General features: G+C 42.0%; 1 protein-coding gene across 6 annotated transcripts in view; it reads left to right on the plus strand.

Moving 5' to 3' along the window:
- ELAVL4 (ELAV like neuron-specific RNA binding protein 4) overlaps positions 1-18,988 on the plus strand; it is a 157,286-nt gene that overhangs the window by 117,778 nt on the left and 20,520 nt on the right. For all 6 annotated transcript variants that reach the window (XM_011926241.1, XM_011926244.1, XM_011926238.1 and 3 more), the window contains exon 3: positions 12,567-12,670. In XM_011926241.1, the coding sequence (XP_011781631.1) occupies positions 12,567-12,670 (104 nt within the window). The remainder of the gene's footprint in view (positions 1-12,566; positions 12,671-18,988) is intronic.

The raw sequence follows: 18,988 nt of genomic DNA on the forward strand, positions 1-18,988 counted from the left end.
TAATGGGTGCTCAAAAAAATTCGCTATTATTTTATTTTCTCAGTTAGAAATAAGGATAAACTGAAACCCACTATGAGCATTGAGTCTAAAATAAATATAATTTAGAACCTTTGAAGGGATCTTATGGGTCAGTCTTACCAACTGCTGTGGCATCCTCTGACAAATTAGTAGGTCCAGCTTCTGTTTGCACATGTCTAGGCACGGGGCTCTTACCACCTCACAAGGCAGCCCACCCCTTAAAAAAGCATTATTAGAAAGTTATCCTTTTATAAAGGCAAAAATCTGTTCCCTAATTTTCTTCCACTGCCTCACTCTCATTCTCTCCTTTGGAGCCCCACATGGCAAGTCTACCCTTATTTTCCCATCATGACCTTTCAAAATATTAGAAGGGGCTTTGAGGTCAGGCACAGTGGCGCATGCCAGTGCTTTGGGAAGCCTAGGTGGGAGGATTGCTTGAGGCCAGGAGTTCAAGGTCAGCCTGGGCAACCACAGCAATACTCTGTCTCTACAAAAATAAAAAAATTAAAGAAAGGGCTTTCTTTTAAATTTAAAAATAAAAGAAAGAGTCTTCTCTCCTTCAAACTAAATACCCACAGGTCTTTCATATGTGTCTCATGGGATCGAGTTCCTCTTACCAACTTCCTATGGACATGGGTAAGGCTCTGGTAAAAAAAGATTTTTCTGCTTTTCCCGGTCCTTTTATGTTTGGTATTTGGGAGACTGAAGGTGGTTAAGAGAATGTAAATATCCATGTGAATAGATAATATTCATTAGTTTACCCAACAAACATTTACTGGATATCCAATAATGTTATGGGCCCTTTGTTAGTTCCTGGGGGAACAGGAATGAATAAAGCAGCACCTTGTTCTCATGTTGCTCCCAGTCTAGTGGGTAACAGAGACACATTACAAGACAGTTTTCAAAGGATGTGTCAGTGAGAATGTTCACCTGATCTGCAAGACTGAGGAGAGGGGGCCACTGTAGTTTTTTCATACATGTCTTATTCAGCAGCATGGTAACTCAGATTGAAGAAACCAAGGGTACCCCTTTCCTCTTTTCAGTCATTTGATAAGCGTGATGGTGGATTACCCTCACATTCACTTGTGCCACTGCTCCAACATGCCAAGCACGTTCCTGCTTCAGAACCTTTGGACAGGAGATTCCCTCTGCCTGGAATTCCCTTTTCTCTGATAGAAGTGATGGCTACCACCCTTCAATCACCCCACCCCTTTCCCTCAGATCTCTGCTCTCACATCACGTTAGCAGTAAGGCCTTACCTAACCACCTGTATTAGTGAGGGTTCTCTAGAAGGACAGAACTAACAGGAGATATAGATATGTGTGTGTGTGTGTGTGTGTGTGTGTGTGTGTGTGTGTATAAAGGGGAGTTTATTAAGTATTAACGTACACAATCACAAGGTCCCACAATCGGTTGCCTGCAAGCTGAGGAGCAAGGAGAGCCAGTTCGAGTCCCCAAACGGAAGAACTTGGAGTCCAATGTTCAAGGGCAGGAAGCATCCAGCACGGGAGAAAGATGTAGGGTGGGAGGCTAGGCCAGTCTCTCCTTTTCATGTTTTTCTGCCAGCTTTATATTTTAAGGCAGCTGATTAGACTGTGCCCAGTAGATTATGGGTGGATCTGCCTTCCCTAGCCCACTGACTCAAATGTTAATCTCTTTTGGCAACACCCTCTCGGACACACCCAGGATCAATACTTTGTACTCTTCAATTCAATCAAGTTGACACTCAGTATTAACCATCACAAGTCCACCCCTGTCAACTTGAACCCATACACATCTCTTGAGGTTATACATAAACTTCAAATAAAGGCAGTAATAAGCTCATGATTATACCAAACATAATACAACTATCCTTCAAACAACCAGAAACGCACCAGTCCCCAACCCAAATACCATTATATTAAGTTAACAATACTTAAATGCTGATATGAAGTCAATAAATCTTACATCACATGATAAGGGAAAAGGAAATAAAATAAAGATATTTTCTTAGTGCAAGTTTATACAGCACAAACATGTTTTTAGCAAAAAAAGGAGGAAATACCCAAGACAATTACTGTCCCTGTTTCTCTACCCATTCTGTATTCCCTTTGCCTTCAGCAAGCACCTCAGCAGGTCATGGTTTTTTTTCCTGATGGAGTGACCCAAACCTTCATTCCTGAGGTGTCTGGGCCATTTGTAGTCCTGCCTGGATTGGGCTGTTGTAGTTTCCCATTGACCTTAATCACAGGGCATGGTAATACTAAGAGACACCCTAATGAATCTCCTGTATTCCATGTATATTCTTCCTTACCTCTGTTGTGGAGTAGTAGACTAATTTCATCTTGATAGTCTGGGTCAGTCACCCCAGCCAACACTGCAACTCCCTTCTTAGCCTGTTGACTTAAAGGTAGGAGAAGCCCAAAGTATCCAGGCAGCAATCTTAACTTCCAGTTTAATGGAATCGTTATTGTGTCTCCTGTGGCAGTGTTCCTCCCTCTGGAACTAAGACATCTAGGCCAGCAGAACATGATGTTGCAGGAACAGGAAACAAAAATTTTGCTAGTGGATCACTAGGGGTGATGGTGAGTGGTGCCACTTCCACTTCCACCCCTTGATTCCCGGACCCGTGAATCCTGGCTATGGGAGAAATAGTACCACATATTGGACACTGATTCAGAGCATACACAGCCTTCTGGAGAACTCTGCCCCAGCCCTGCAAAATATTGTCACCTAGTTGATTTTGTAATTGTGACTTCAAAAGGCCATTTCATCGTTCTATCAATCCAGCCACTTCAGGATGATGGGGAATATGGTAATATCAGTGGAATTCCATGAGCATGAGCCCACTGCTGCACTTCTTTAGCAATAAAGAGTGCTTTGGTCAGAGGCAATGCTGTGTGGAATACTATGATGGTGGATAAGGCATTCCGTGAGTCCACGGATGATAGTCTTAGCAGAAGCATTGTGTGCAGGATGGGCAAACCCATATCTGAAGTAAGTGTCTATTCCAGTAAGGACAAACCTCTGCCCTTTCCATGATGGAAGAGGTCTAATATAATCAACCTGCCACCAGGTGGCTGGCTAATCACCCCAAGGAATGGTGTCATATCAAGGGCTCGATGTTGGTCTCTGCTGCTGGCCAATTAGGCACTCAGCAGTGGCTGTAGCCAGGTCACCCTTGGTGAGTGGAAGTCCATGTTGCTGAGCCCATGCATAACCTCCATCTCTGTCACCATGGCCACTTTGTTCATGGGCCCACTGGGCGACAACTGGGGTGGCTGGGGAAAGAGGCTGAGTGGTGTCCACATAACGGGCCATTCTATCCACTTGATTATTAAAATCCTCCTCTGCTGAAGTTACCCATTGGTGAGAACTCACACGGGATGCAAATATCTTCACAGTTTTTGACCACTCAGAGAAATCCATCCACATATCTCTCTCCAGATTTCTTTGTCACCAATTTTCCAATCATGCTTCTTCGAAGTCCCTGACCATCCAGCCAAACCATTGGCTACAGCCCATGAATCATATATAATTGCACATGTGGCCATTTCTCCTTCCATGCAAAGTGCACACCCAGGTGCACTGCTCAAAGTTCTGCCCACTGGAAAGATTTCCCTTCACTGCTGTCCTTCAGGGATGTCCTAGAAAGGGGCTATAGTGCAACAGCTGTCCACTTTCAGGTGGTGCCTGCATATCATGCAGAACCATCTGTAAACTAGGCCCTTGTTTTCTCTTCCCCTGTCAACTGATCATAGGGAACTCCCCATGAGGCCATTGGCACAAGCTGGGGAAGAGAAGGCAGGGTAGCAAGAGTGTCCCCTGCTTCATCAGGGTGGCAGGAGTGTCCCCAGCTTCTTTAGGATCCTCCCACACATCCCCATTCCAAGTTTCAGGGTCCCATTCTTTTCCAATCAATGCCCTCACTTTAACAGTAGACACCTGGTGAGGCTGTGCATGCATCTTTAGTTGCAGGTCAGCCACTCACATGAGAAGAGCTCGTGTCTGTTTTTCCATAATTTCAGCTCTTTCTCTGCAAGACATAAGACTCTCACTCAAGGCAGTCTTAGCAGATTTGAAGCTCTGTATCTACTTCTGAAGCTAGGAGACAGAATCCCTGAGTTCATCATTTTCTTTCATCACTTTGTCCACTGAACTTAGAAGCAACCAACCCGCTTCATTATGCCCCTTGGTTCGCCACATACAGTCAAAGGTCTTATGTATAGCGTCACTAAACTCCTTGCCTCTCATGAGCGGTGTATCAGGAGTATCCAATGCATTTATTTTGCATAACGCTCTAAACAGTTCACGGCAAAGACTATCAGTGTTCTCCGTACTATTAGAAGTACAGTCCTTAGCACTTTGGGGTCTAATCATATTAAGCAGCCAACTCCAAAAACCCCAAAACTAATTAAAGAACTTCATCCTTAATATTCTGTTCCTCTAGAAACACTCCTGGTACCAAAATCTGTATTAGTCAGGGTTCTCTAGAGGGATAGAACTGATAGGAGATATATATATATATACACACATACAGACATATATATGTGTATATATATATATAAAGGGGAGTTTATTAAGTATTAACTTACATGATCACAGGGTCCCACAATAGATTGTCTGAAAGCTGAGGAGCAACGAGAGCCAGTCCGAGTCCCAGAACTGAAGAACCTGGAGTCCAATGTTCAAGGGCAGGAAGCATCCAGCATGGGAGAAAGATGCTGGATCTCTGAGAGGCTAGGCCTGTCTCTCCTTTTCTCATTTTTCTGCCTGCTTTATATCGCTGGCAGCTCTTTAGATGGTGCCCACCAGGTTAAGGGTGGATCTACCTTCCCCAGCCCACTGACTCAAATGTTAATCTCTTTTGGCAACACCTTCCCAGACACACCCAGGGTCAATAGTTTGTATCCTTCAATCTAATCAAGTTGACACTCAGTATTAACTATCATACCTATTTAAAAATTATCATACCTATTTAAAAATCACAACTCCACCCCCTACACTGCCTTTCTTTCTTCTCTGCTTTATTTTCTCCCTACAACTCACTATCATCTGACAAACATTATATTTTATTTATGTAGTTCTTGTCCATCTCCCTCAATCCCAATCAGAATGTAAATTCAGTGATGGCAGAAAACAAGTAGGTTTTGTTCTCTTCTATATTCCTAGTGATATGCCTGGCACATAACACATGCTCACTAATTATCTGTGGGATAAATGTAGTACTTGGATTCAGCCCTCAAGTTGGAATGTCATCAGTGTGATAGGGAAACTCTATCAAAACTCTGCTTTATCTTCAAAGCCCAGCTCAAATGTCTCCACCTCCATGAAGCCTTCCCTACTCTGCTCAGTCAGACTCAATTGCAACTTTCTCTCTGTTCTTATATATAGCTTTAAAAGAAAAATACCTATTATATGTATTATTTTTGCTGGGCTATAATTAGTTTTTATACCTGTGTTTTCCTTCTACATTATAAGCTCCCTGAATGCGGGGACAATTTTTTGGTCATTTTGGGGTCTACCCATAGTGTCTAGCATGTGGTAGGTGCCAGTTATATGTGAGATTTGTGTGTGTGTTGAATATTATATGCTCCAATGTAGAAGAAAGGCATCAGAAGCAGTCTTTACCTTCAAGAAGGTTGCGGTTTCATTGAGGAATAACATTCACATAGACAGCAGTGTCAGACAGTATCTCGTGGGGAATGAGAGAAGAAGGAAAATGAACCAAACATCCATTGAGCATCTGTTATATGGCAGTGACTTTACATGAATTACCACTTTTAATCTTCCTATTAACCCCTTGAAAAAAGTAATATTAGCCCCATCTTATAAATGAGATTATTGAAGCAGAAAGACGCAAAGTAAGAAAGCAAATTTTGGAGACAAAAAGAAATAGCATATACCAAGAAATTCTGAGAGCTTTCCCATCAGAGCTTCCCTTCTCTGTTACCATGAGTTGGGTGTGTAGTATCCCCAGAAACCAAGGCACAGGGAGGTTAATTTAACTTAGCCAGAGTCACACAGCAGTAAATTGAAGAACTGGGATTCAGACACACGTCTGACCGACTCCAAGTCCCTTTCTTTCCAGTGTTTCTCATCATACTTTAAACCAATGCTTCTTAATCCTTCATGTGCATTTGACTTACCTGAGGATTTTGTGAAAGTACAGATTTTGATTCAGTAGGTCTGGGATGTGACCTGAAGATCTGCATTTTTCACAAGTCCCTGGGTGATGCCAGTGATGCTGATACAGGGACCACCCCTTGAGTAGCAAAGTTTTAAACCATACGTAAGCTGGGCATGGTGGCCTGTAATCCCAACACTTTGAGAGGCGGAGGCAGGAGGAACGCTTGAGCCCAAAAGTTGGAAACGAGGCTGAGCAACACAACAAGACGTGATTTCTTAATAAATAAATAAATTTAGCCAGGTGTGGTGGCATGCGCCTGTAATCTCAGCTACCCTGGATGCTGAGGTGGGAGGATCGCTTGAGTCCAGGAGTTTGAGGCTGCAGCAAGCTGTGATCATGCCACCATACTCCAGCTTGGGCGAAAGAATGAGACAAAACAAACAAACAAACAAACAAAAAAACCCCACATACTTAGTTTGAGGAAATTGTGTGAATGACCAAAAGAAAATAAATCCTCTGACTAGTTGGCTTTAGTAATACTGGGCTTGCAGGAAATAAGCCAAGACTCATTGTAAGCCTCTCAGAGGTGGGATGGGAGGGAACAGTCATAGGTACTCCAGAACCCCAATGGATCCCCAGTCAGTGTGTTAAGAAGGAGAAGAGACCCCCAGTGCAGGTGAATGCATCCCCTTGAGTAACTGCCTGATGCCACTCTGCTGGACACTTACACTCGGGCCAGCCCCTGTGGAGAGAAAGCATGAACTGAGATATCCAACAGACTGGAGTTCATTCAAATCCTAGCCTTGGAGCCTACTTGCTGGTTGACTTTGGACAGATTGTTTAACATTTCTCAAGCCTCACTTTCCTTATCTGCACAGTGGGCCTGATGATACCCATTTCACGCAGAATTAAATGAGGTAACATTAATAAGCCAGTTAGCACAGTGCCTGGCACAAAGTAAGCACTGAAAAAATTGTAGCTGCTATTAGTCCCCATGTTAATATAATCTTCACAGTGATCCTTTGATTGTGAGAATTAAGGAATTATCTCTATTTTTCCAGATAAGAGAGCATGCTGATAAAGCTTAAATGACTTAACCAAGGTTATACAGCAAGTAGTTTTGAACCACACACACATTGATACATGCAGTAACAACCATTCATCTGACCCTTTCTTGGGTGTGTTTGGGTAGATTTAAGGCTTCTGAAAGCAGGAACGACCTCTCAGAATGGACAGTGAAGAAGTCCCAGGATATGGAGTTGGCTGCAATTAACCTAGTATGTGGATTATTGCCATGCAGGTGATCTTGAGGTGACTGGGGATTTTATCATGTGCTTTGAGAACAGGATTTCATCCTGAGCTAGGGGTTCTAACTTCCATAAAAATTCCTTACTCAACTCAGAAGTTTTCAACAGCAGCTACCCATCTGGCTGCCTCCTCAGGGGCTTTACAGATGAGGGGAGTAACTGTTCGGTTTCTGGAGAATGATAGTTTTTAAACAGCAAAAGAGCAAGGTGTGCAGATTGGCAGTGCAGAAATGCTGAGGTTCTTTCTGGCCAGCTTCTCTACTGCAGTCATCAACCATGAGGATGTCAGGATCAGAATAATCCCCAGGACCCTAAAGGCAAGGAAAAAGTACGTCTATCCAGAATGGCTGGGAAAATAAGGGGTTATAACCAGCTATGCTCTCAACACTTTCTAGAGATTCAATATAACAAAAATGCTTAACACAAACTACTGGAGATAATTTACTTTTTCATAGCAGATTCAAAAAGACTCTGATACATTTCAGGTCTCAGAATCATTGTTATTATAATAACATTTTAGTTCAAAGGAAGTAACTAGCTGTGACAGAGGGTACAGGATTTGAAGTCAAATGATCTAGACCAGAAGATCAGCAAAGTACAGCTCATGGGCCACACTGGGCCTACTGCCTGTTTTTCTAGATAAAGTTTTATTGGAACACAGCCACACTCATTTGTTTACATACTGTCTGTGGCTGCTACACAATGGCAGAGTTGTCAGGGACCGTAAGACCTACCAAGCCTAAACTATTTACTGTCTTGCCCTACACATGTTTTCTGACCCCTGATCCAGACTATGATCTAGCTCTGTAATCTTAGGCAAATCACCATTTTCTCTGAGCTTCAATATCCACATCTATAAAATGATGATTATCTCTTACACAGGGTCGTTGGGAGAATCAAATGCGTAGAAGGATGGGAAAGCATTTTGTAAACTCGGAATCTCTGTGGAAAGGTGGATAAGGGAGATTTTTATTGTTCATCTGATCTGTACCAGAGGAGAACCTACTCAGGACATTTCTTGTTTGTGTTTTGTTTTCCAATCCCCAGACTCAGTTTGTTGTTGTGTTCTCTCTTTCTCACAAATGCAAAATTAATTCCCTAGGTACCCACTCTTTTCCCCCTCTTCCCCCAAACTTACCAAACATTCTGGTCATACGCTTTCAGTAGTGGAGGACTAGTACAAATGCATACATCCCTTCTTTCATTTATCAAGCATTTGTTGATTACTTACTATGTGCAAGGATACAAACTTTTATGAGCTAGTTATTATGGGAAGATGTGTTTGGTTTTCTAAGGGGAAAAGTGAGATATACAAATTATTATAACAGAATGAAGATGTTGCCATGTCATAGTAAGAGGAGACATTGTGTATTTGTGTGTGTGCCTATGTGCCTATGCTTTATAAAAACAGAAATATTGAAGTTCAGATTTAAGAACAGCTTGTTAAAAACAAAAACCTGTTTAATTCAAAACACTCTGAAGTGCTTTAAAGTGTAGCCATTATGTGTAAAGTACATTCTGAATGATAAGTTTCCATCTCAAACTGCCAAGAATGCATTTCCTGCCCATGCATGATAACTGGGGACCATTCACCCATGCCTGCTGGACAAGATTATTAGGGACTGGTCACAGTAAGGGTTGTAGGTCACCTGGGCACCAAGGGGCCAAATGCTCACTATAGTTTCTAAATTTTTGAGACAGTCTTAATTTCATAATATCTTATCTTTTAATAAAGAGGATTCAATAAACATAACTTTGATGATTTCCTTTTTATTTGTTCACCTTCCATCAAAATAAACTCACAAATTGGGAACAAAAATACAGTTTGTTTTAATTTTCTGTTCTGAAAATACTGTTGCCATCCCTATGTTCTCAAATCTTGCTGCTGCTGATAAAAGGAGAAGATGTAGCCATTTAAAAAAAAAAAAACAGAATAATAAAAAGATATTATTTCTGGAATGCAGATACGTACTAGCTCTAGGTTCCAGACTGGATCCCTCAGGCCCTCCCAGCATAGCATTTCTCTTGGTCCCCATAGAAAAAGTGTTTCTATTTTTTGTGAATGTGTTTCATCTACTTTTTTCTAGGTGCACTTACATACAGAACTGCAAATCTAAAACCCATCACCAATATACGGCCACCAAAATTAAAACATAAAATTTTTCCTCATTTTTACTCTCCTTTACTACTGAAATAGTTTCTAAAAGAAGTAAATCTTGGGTTTTTATGTTTTCTACTTAGAGATTTAGTCCTCTATAGGGCATGTTAAAAGAGAATGCTTAGATCCATAGAGTATTTTTTATTAGACTTAGTTGGACTCCTATGATGGTGAGAAGCATGTTAAGAAAACCTGTTCATGAACTAGGCTAACCACAGGTAGTTTCACTGTGGTGCCAGACTATCTCATATCTTTCAATTCATAGGCAAGTTTTTCTGCCTCTGTCCTCCTCTTGTTCAATGCAATGTTCTGTTTTAGAGCCTGCAGTTCATTATTTTATATCAAGGAGAATTATCATCTTTTTTTCCTCTTCCTTTCTGAAATGATGTTCATCTGTGTTTTACTTTTATTTTTTCATTTTCCCAAAAGCACCCTCTTTCTTGATGTTAAATGCAGTCTTGCTCTAAAGCTAGAGCAGGTGATAACACAGTTGTGCTAATTGCAGTCAGGAACTAAGGTGATGGTGGATTTGGTACTGATACAAGCAGGTGGCTTGACATGATACATCTTGCTGGGCAGGAGGGCTCTTTTCCCTCATTTAACCTTCAGAATCTTCCTAGGACTTGAATGTGTTTTCCTTCCTCCGGAAGCAAAGGTCTAAAACAAAATAAAATATAGAATGTAAAAATTATGCTCATTATATTTATTTTAGATTTTCATCAACATATGAGTGATTTTAGAAAGATGGATAGTGTGTCAGGAGCATGTACCACTAGTACGCATGATTCCTCCACATATATTCCATGAGTATAATAAATCAAGTACTACTCCAATGTGAGTTAGGTCTAATGTTTCCTGTTAAGTGGTAAGTGTTTTGTTTATATTTTTCATAGTTTATTTTAATTTTACACAAATTAAATTGGGCTGGATAGATAGACCATCTGACCAGTTTCCTAGAACTTATACATAAGGTCTATATTGACATAATTGTTTTAAAAGTACCCTTTAAAAGCAGCTCAACTTGGTGAATGACTGTTTTTAAAAAGTGATTATAAGAATACTTTAGTACAGCAATTTTTAAAGCTTCTCATATGTGCAAGGTAAAAATGACTGAGAAATTTGCATGATGAAAATGTATTTAATTAGGTGAATTATTTAGCTGGGTTTGATGAGATGGAGACAAATTTCGGATAAATGATATTTTTAAACCAGTGAAATTGGTCTCTGTATTTTTGTATTTACAAAATGAAATTTCTTGGAACATATGGCAGGATCTTGTAATTCACCTCACCCTGCCCCCTCCACACACACACACACACCACTCACACACCATACTTACACAGTGAGATGGAAAGGGAAGGGTCCCAGCAGCTGGAGTGCACCCAGCATTCTCTCCTTCCTCTTCAGTTACTAATCCTGGCTGGTGAAGGGCATGTCTGGTAAAGTTTGCCCCTGCCTTTCTTCTTCTCACCCTGTTCTTCCAAAACAAAGGAATATCCTAACGGAAGGTGTTGTCATTTTGGGTTTTCCATTTGGGGTCAAATGCCATTGAGCTTTCTTGTGATTCTCTTTGCTCCATCCTATAACAAAGTCGCCCATTTTCTCATCCAGAACCCAACTTGTTTTCCCAGGTTTCCTCCTACAACCAACACAAACACAGACATTTACCAGCAAAACAGAAGCTGTTGGAAAGATTTTTTGGCCGCTGAAATGGGCTCCTGTCACCAGGACATGGCAGGCTTTTGCTGTATTATCTCCCAGCCCTGGCCCCAGTACTCCAAAGAGAGCTTTATGTAATCAGTCTTTGCTGACATGTGATGTCCTGTCATTTTCCTCCCCTTCGGCTCTGCTGCCACCCACAAATCAATAACATTGCCTGGGAAGTTCAAGCTGGTTTTGCAGCCACCTCAAGCTCTGTGTTTCTTAAAGGGTATGTCAGAAAATGTAAAGTTTCCTAATGATATTTCTGGCTGATGACACATGGCAGAGCTGATGGACTATTTATAATCAGTGGCACGATTACAAGCACATTATTTTTATTTCACTTGGGGGGAGCCCTGTCACTTGCTACCTCTCTTTGCAGACAAGTTGATGCCATCTTCACCTAAAGTAGCTAAATCCTCTTTTCAGAGTGTATTTGCACTCTTAGCTTTGTGTTAGGAGCTCCCCAGCTCTTTTCAGTAGAAACCCCCTCTCCTTTCTCTTTATTGTTCTTTGGCTCAGGGGATGATGAGGGTAAAGAACGATTTGTAGCAACTGCTTTAAATTCCAGCCATGCCTGCGTCCTTCACTATACACGTCTCCAGTTTTTGCTACTCAAATCTTGCTACACTCTGAGTGTGGGTGTGGCTGGCATGACCGAGGCAATAGACACAGCTACTGTGTCCAGCACTTGCCTCAATTTTACAGGCCTGAGCAGAGCATAGCTGTCTTTTGTTGAGCACCTACTCCAATCTAGGTAATGTACTTGGTAGGCATTTTGTACACAATCTCTCACTCTCTCAAACCTACCTAAGGTAAGTGCTGTTATCTCCAGAACAGAGATTGGAGGTGGGAGGGGGAGAGGGATTAAATGACTTCCTTACAAAGTTGCACAGCTGATAGGGAAAGCTGTAAGACTCCAGTTTCTCTTCTGACAAACCACACCTGTTCTCTTTCCTCTACCATGTCCTGCCTCTTCCTGATTATGTGGACACTTGTGTATCTCTTGTGTGGCTGTGCAGGGGCACTTACCCAGTTTTAGCTTGCACAGCTCCTAAAGTTTAATAGCCAGCAAGAGTAAGAGTTGGAGGAATTAGAAACCTCTCAATCTGGGGGTAAACCCTGGTGTAAGAGGAACTGTATACCAAAGGAGAGTTTTGACTCACTGCAGTGGGAAGTGTTGCCTCTATAAAGATACTGAGCATGCTCTCTCTCTCTCTCTTTCTCTCTGTCTCTCTCTCCCTTTCTCTCTCTCTTTTTAATATTTCCACAGGACAGAGTTTAGGGTATGGATTTGTTAACTATATTGATCCAAAGGATGCAGAGAAAGCCATCAACACTTTAAATGGACTCAGACTCCAGACCAAAACCATAAAGGTAAGAGGTGATGTGCCGGCTCCTGATTCAGGAGGCACTGGTTAAATTTCATTCTGTTGATCTGATAAATCCAGGCTATGTGGGGGCTGGAAGCAGTGTTCTTGATTTATTCAAAGAACATTTACCATCCACTATACTAAATGGGAGACACAGGGTGTTACAGAAGAGTGAGGTGAGGGTTGAGTAGAGGGAAGGGACCACAAGCTGTGAGACCTCCAATTAAGAGGGCAGATGGGATATTTGGGATTCAAGACCCCACAGAGAGGGCCTGTAAGCCTAAGTCTGCAAAGATGGCCAGAGCTGAGCCCAGGGAAAAGGCTGAGGCAAGGAACCTGTTCCAGGCAGAGGAAACAGCGCATTCAAAGCTGTGAAAATGTAAGACGTTGTGAGCAGGGACAGCATATAAATAGTGTGGCCTAAGTTTGGATGGGAAGGTGAAAAGATGAGGATGGGGGGTGGCAGGGCCAAGTCAGGAAGCTTTGTGTGCCAGGATGCAGCTTGGCTTTACCAAAGGGTGGCTAGGACCCTCCTAATCGAGACTCGAAAAGGGAGCATCAGTTATAAATAAACACACCAGTGTAATAGGGAGGGATGGGTACTATAATAAAATCGATGAGAACATAGTATGGGAATGACAGAAAAAGTAACATTTCAGCAATCCGAAAATAATTAGATGGGTAGATAATATCTCAGGAAGGGTTGTTTTAAGTCAAAAAAGAAAAACGGTAACCCAGAGCCTGCTCCTCCAGAAGGAGGTTTAAGTTTCTGTCACTGGATAGTCATACTCTCAGTTCAGACTTCACTCGTGGGATCCTTCAGGAGGTAGTGCTGTTTGCCTTGGGGATTCCCTTGGGCAGCCAGTGGTGGTCTAGTGGATGGAGCCTGCCTCCTCTTCGGCCTTCCTTTCCTTTCTTCCCCCACCTCCAGGCAGCGTCCTGCTTAGGGGCAGCTGCCAGCCAATTAATGAGTCCCCATCTTTCATAGCCTATTAAACTGCAGGGAAGTGTCTCCTGGGCGCTCTTATCCTCACGACAGCAGGTCTGACGCAAAGTAGGACAAAAGAGAAACCTCTCCCAGAATGGAAATCTATAGATGGCACCAGCTCTCAGCATCTGAAAACACAAAACCAGAACTTTTTAGTCCAACAAAGCTACTTTTCCAACATCGAGCCTGATAGAGGAGACTACTGGTATAAGATAATCTTAGCTGGAAGGTAATCAAAACAAAAACAAAGCAAAACCTGTCTCTTTTTAGAATATGTGATTATCTTTCTTTCTTTTTTAAGCAGCTTTACTTTTGCAATTGAGTTTAGCTTATTTCTAAAGATGATTGCTTTCCCTGATCTCATACAGCCTGGTACACAAAGATCCCAAAATGGACCTGATTCAGGCTGCCTCAGTCTAGGCTTAGAATCATTTCCTATGAGTTCTCTAATGAGGAAATAACAAAGAGTTGTTCAATTATGGGGTAGTCCCCTGAGAGGCAGGAGGATTAATTTCTTTCAAGTAAAAACATACCTATTTTCATGCTTTAAGTAAAGACCGGATGCTCATGTCACCTGACTCTTTGATGAGGCCACACTAGACTGAGAGCTGTATTTGTAGGTTTGATTGATTTTCTGTGCTATCCAGTTCAGCATTAGAATGTCAGACATTTACTCTTCCCTTGACAGATACTCTAACCTTGAACTGAAAAAGGTACATTTCTTTACAGTTTTCTTGAAACCCCAACTCTTCTCCAGGGGCTTAGGATCAAATAATCAACCTTCCATTTTGCTTTTTTTTTTTTAAGTACTCCACAAGGCCATTGTGGTTTCCCCAAAGACTGAGGAGACCTGGCTTTTCTGGTCTCAGATATACCCCCTAGCCCATCATGCCATCAGATGCTTTATCTAAGTGGATCTTAGAGACAAGGAACATTGATTATTTTCTTTCTGTAAAGAGTGAGTCTGCCTCCTTCTGTTATCTATATTCCTTTCCCCACCCCCTCACCCACCCTGTGCTCAACCTGCATCAAAACGCTGCCAACACATTTGCACCCAGCAGTAATGTGGGCTTCTGAGGCACTGTAGGATTCAAAATGCATGATGCCACGGCTGAATCAATAATTTCCATTCTCCACTACGAATGAAAATTTAATGTGCAAACCTGGGGATTTCAGCCCTTTCATTAAAGCAGTTTATTTGCTGTACTAAAAATTAAGTTTGAGTGATAGGTTCCTTTATTAACTTTTCTTCCATTTTCTAAAGGGACACAATGTTTAAGGTAAAAATCATATTAAAGGGAAGAAAAAGCAAACCCCTTTTGTGTGCTGTTTAATAGTCTCATCATTTATTAATTTTTTTAAATTGCTCTTTTGTCTTTCAGGGCACTGTTTACTTCTGCTTCTGTTTGCTTTGATAAGTGACATGAGATTTATCTCTTTGCTCTGACTCCCATGAAGGAGTAGTTAACTTGCCTGTCTGGAAAAAAAAAACAAGTATCTTGTTTGGAAGTGTACATTACAGAGATCTCAGGACCATCTAGTACATGTTTGTGAACTTTGGTCGAATTTCTCCCTCCTTTTCAAATTTCTGGAGTGCAAAACGCTCTACTTTAAATGTAATGCACAAAATAGGTTCAGGCAAATCAATAATTAATTCCAAAGCTGTGAAGGTTAATGATTAACAGGTGGATTCAGGGAAGGTTCTGGAAAGCGCTAAGGGAGTGGTGGAGACTGTAGTGAGCAGTAAAGAGGACAGCTATTCTGCTGCTGCTGCTAACTGTTTAAACCCAGATTGTTGCCAGATCTACCGGTTGTTCAATACACATGAAAATCTAGATTTTTTTTCATGCCAATCTCCCAATTTTTAAAAGCTAGAAAATAACTCAAAGAATTTTAAGAGTTATGTAGGTGGGCCAAACAGAACTTAATAGTTGACCTTTTGCCAGGCACTTTGCAAACCAGCCCCCAACCCACCCCCACCAAAAGAAAAAAAAAATGAACTCAAATTTAAATATGAAAACATTGTTTTGCCAATTGGTAGTGAATGGCTCATTACAAGTCCACTACAGGCTGAGCATCCCAAATCAGAAAATCTGAAACCCAAAATGCTCCAAAATTTGAAACTTTTTGAGCACCTACATGACACTCGAAGGAAATGCTCATTGGTGCATTTCAGATTTCAAGTTTTTGGATCAACGATGTTGAATCGGTATAATGCAAATATTCCAAAATCTAAAATCTGTGGTCCCATTTCTGATAAGGGATACTCAACCTGTACTAGGAGGTACCCAAAAATGATGGTTCCCAGTCAACAAATATCCATTTCCCTTTTATTAGGGGCAGTGTTAACATGACTGTATGTGAATACTGACAGCATTTAGAGAGCAATGTAGACCTCTGTCCTCCAGGAGCATGCAGTCTAGGCATCAGCACAGCACCAAAGCAGAGAAAGAGCATGATGTGTAATTAAGCTCCCAATGCATAGTGTGGATGGTGACTCCAGGGGAATTGTTCTTTGGGTTATAACTTCTTTAGTGGGAGAAAGTTCCCACCACACATCTTGGAGATCAGGCTCAGAGAAGTGAAGTGACTTGTCCAAAGCCATAAAACAGGCCAGCAGTGGAGTTCAAGTTAGCTTCAAAACGGCATCTGAAGGATTCTTTCAGAAGAGGAGCTGCTTAATGTGTTAGCATGAGCTTGAAATAACAATAGTAAAGATTAATAGTAATGCTAACTTATAATGAGTATTCACTCTGTATCCAATACTATTATAACCCTTTTACATGTTTGATATCATTTCATCTCTGAAATATCCCTGGAGCTAGGTGCTTTATACACATCAACTCTAATTCTTAAAATAACCCTGTCAGGAGGTACTATTATTACCTCCTTTATACAGGTGAGGAAACTGAGGCCCAAGGAGATTTAGAGACATACCCAGGATCACACAATTGACAAGCGAGACTTGGAGTAAGAAAAAATGTTTTAAAAATAACTCTCTGGCAGTAGGTCGTAAGTGTTGGAATGTCACACTGCCTGCTTGCTCAGCAACACGTGCATTCTGTGAGGATGTGTGGGTGTGTATTTGGCTCTGTGCACACATGGGTTATACTCTCTGGCATGGGAAGGAGAATAAAAAGCAAACAAATGAATTGTGTGTCTCCTCCAGGTTCTTTAGTAAACAGACATGGCTCAGGGCTTCTGCCATCAACCTAGGGACAGACCTGACTTCATTTCTTCTTGAGTCCCTGCTTTCCAGGCTCTGTGCTAGGTCCTCGGATTTGGGTGAACCAGAAATGGCAGTGCCCTAGAGATTCTTCCATCCATGTGTGTCAGAGAGCTATGGAGTATGGACCATGGGCTTACATTCACTAGCCTTCCAGAGCAGCCTGGAACCCCACTTGGGAAATTGGGTCATTGTTTAGTGTTTCAACCCTGAGCCCAGTGGAGATGACTTGCCTCATTTAGGGGTTTGGGATGCTATTTGTTTAGCTTTGTTTTTGGTGCGTGCGTGTGTGTGTGTGTGTGTGTGTGTGTGTGTTTTAGACAGAGTTTCGCTCTTGTTGCCCAGGATGGAGTGCAGTGGTGCGATCTTAGCTTACCACAACCTCAGCCTCCCGGGTTCCAGCAATTCTCCTGCCTTAGCCTCCCGAGTAGCTGGGATTACAGGCATGCAGTACCACGCCCGGCTAATTTTGTATTTTTAGTAGAGACAGGTTTTCTCCATGTTGGTCAGGCTGGTCGTAAAGTCCCGACCTCAGGCGATCTGCCCGCCTTGGCCTCCCAAAGCGCTGGGATTACAGGCGTGAGCCACTGTGCCCAACTGGCTTTGTTTTTACAGTTATCTCCAATAGGGATCATTTTAGACACTGGAAATGGCTGTGGATTCTGAAAAATTATTCCTGGTACTCCTTGACCCCACACCTGATGCCTGTCCCAGGCCTGACCTTCTCTTGGGCTCCAAAAGAACAGCTTCTGAATTTACATTGTAATTTTATACTTTTACTAAGAACCACTTCCGTGAAGTTGCATTTGGTCCAGCTCTGTCACATTCATTAGGAACAAAGAAAATGAGTACCTTCAAAAGAGAAATATGTTTACCAAAGTTTTGAATTGATGTTCAAGTTACATTGAGAACTTTCAGTAAAAAGTGATCCAAAATGGAATGTGAGGGTTTGGTATCACATCCCCTAAACCTTTCGGAGTGTTGGGACACCTGTTTGGGTTTTGACCTAAATATGAGTAGGATTAGACAAGTGTTCGCTGCTGGCTCTGCCTCCAGAAGCTCTTGCCTCATGGGGGACACAGACATGCAAATGACCAACTCTAAAGCAGTGGGACCGGGCAGTCATGGGACTGCAGAGGTTTCTATTTGATATTGGGGTTGGGGAGATAGGGAGCTGTGCAAGGTTTGAGTGAGCGAAGGATCTAATCAAAGTAAAGTTCCAAGAAAGTTCATCTATCAATGATGCACCACATAGAATGTTTGGCAGATGAACCCAGAGCTTGCAGGCTGCTGTGGTAGGTTTTCATCAGCCTTAGACATTGGTTTCCACCAGCTCTATTAGAAGCCTTATTCCTTCATTTTTAAAGCAAAACATGCTTCTTTGTAAATAATTTGGTATTTACAGAATAATATCATGAAGGCAATATCAGCCATTCCTAAGCCAACAGTGTTAACATTTTTATATATTTCCATCCTTTTTTTTTTAAATTGAGATAGGGTTTCGCTCGGGAATGCAGTGGTGCAATTCCAGCTCACCATAACCTCCACCTCCTGGGTTCAAGCAATTCTCGTGCTTCAGCCTCCCGAGTAGCTGGGATTACAGGCACCTGCCACCAAGCCCTGCTAATTTTTGTGTTTTTTAGTAGAAACAGGGTTTCAGCTTGTTGGCCAGGCTGGTCTCAAACTCCTGACCTCAAGTGATCTGCCCACCTTGGGCTCCCAAAGTGCTGAGATTACAGGTGTGAGCCACTGCGCCCGGCCGATTTCCATCCTTTTTTTATTATATGTGCACAAATGACTTAGTGACTTACCTTTTTCTAATAATTACATTAAGCTGTTACTCAAATGATTAAAATATGACTTTAAATAAAATATTTCCAGAGGACAGGTATTATGAATGATTGCAGGACTGGATCTGGGATGAAGGGGCAAAAGAGCTGCTCCTGCCACTCTGAGCAAATCTATGAGAGTTAGCACTTAGGCAGGCAGCGGGTGAGAAAATAAGAAAGACACTTAGCCATGAGGCAGCGGCCCAGTTCTGGAGGCAGCAGGCGTAGAGAAGGGGAAGGTGTGTGAGGGAAAGCTTTTCAGAAGGAAACACCTTCGTT

The sequence above is a fragment of the Colobus angolensis genome, unplaced genomic scaffold (genome assembly GCF_000951035.1).
Source record: "Colobus angolensis palliatus isolate OR3802 unplaced genomic scaffold, Cang.pa_1.0 Scaffold68, whole genome shotgun sequence".
In the NCBI taxonomy this organism is placed as follows: domain Eukaryota; kingdom Metazoa; phylum Chordata; class Mammalia; order Primates; family Cercopithecidae; genus Colobus; species Colobus angolensis.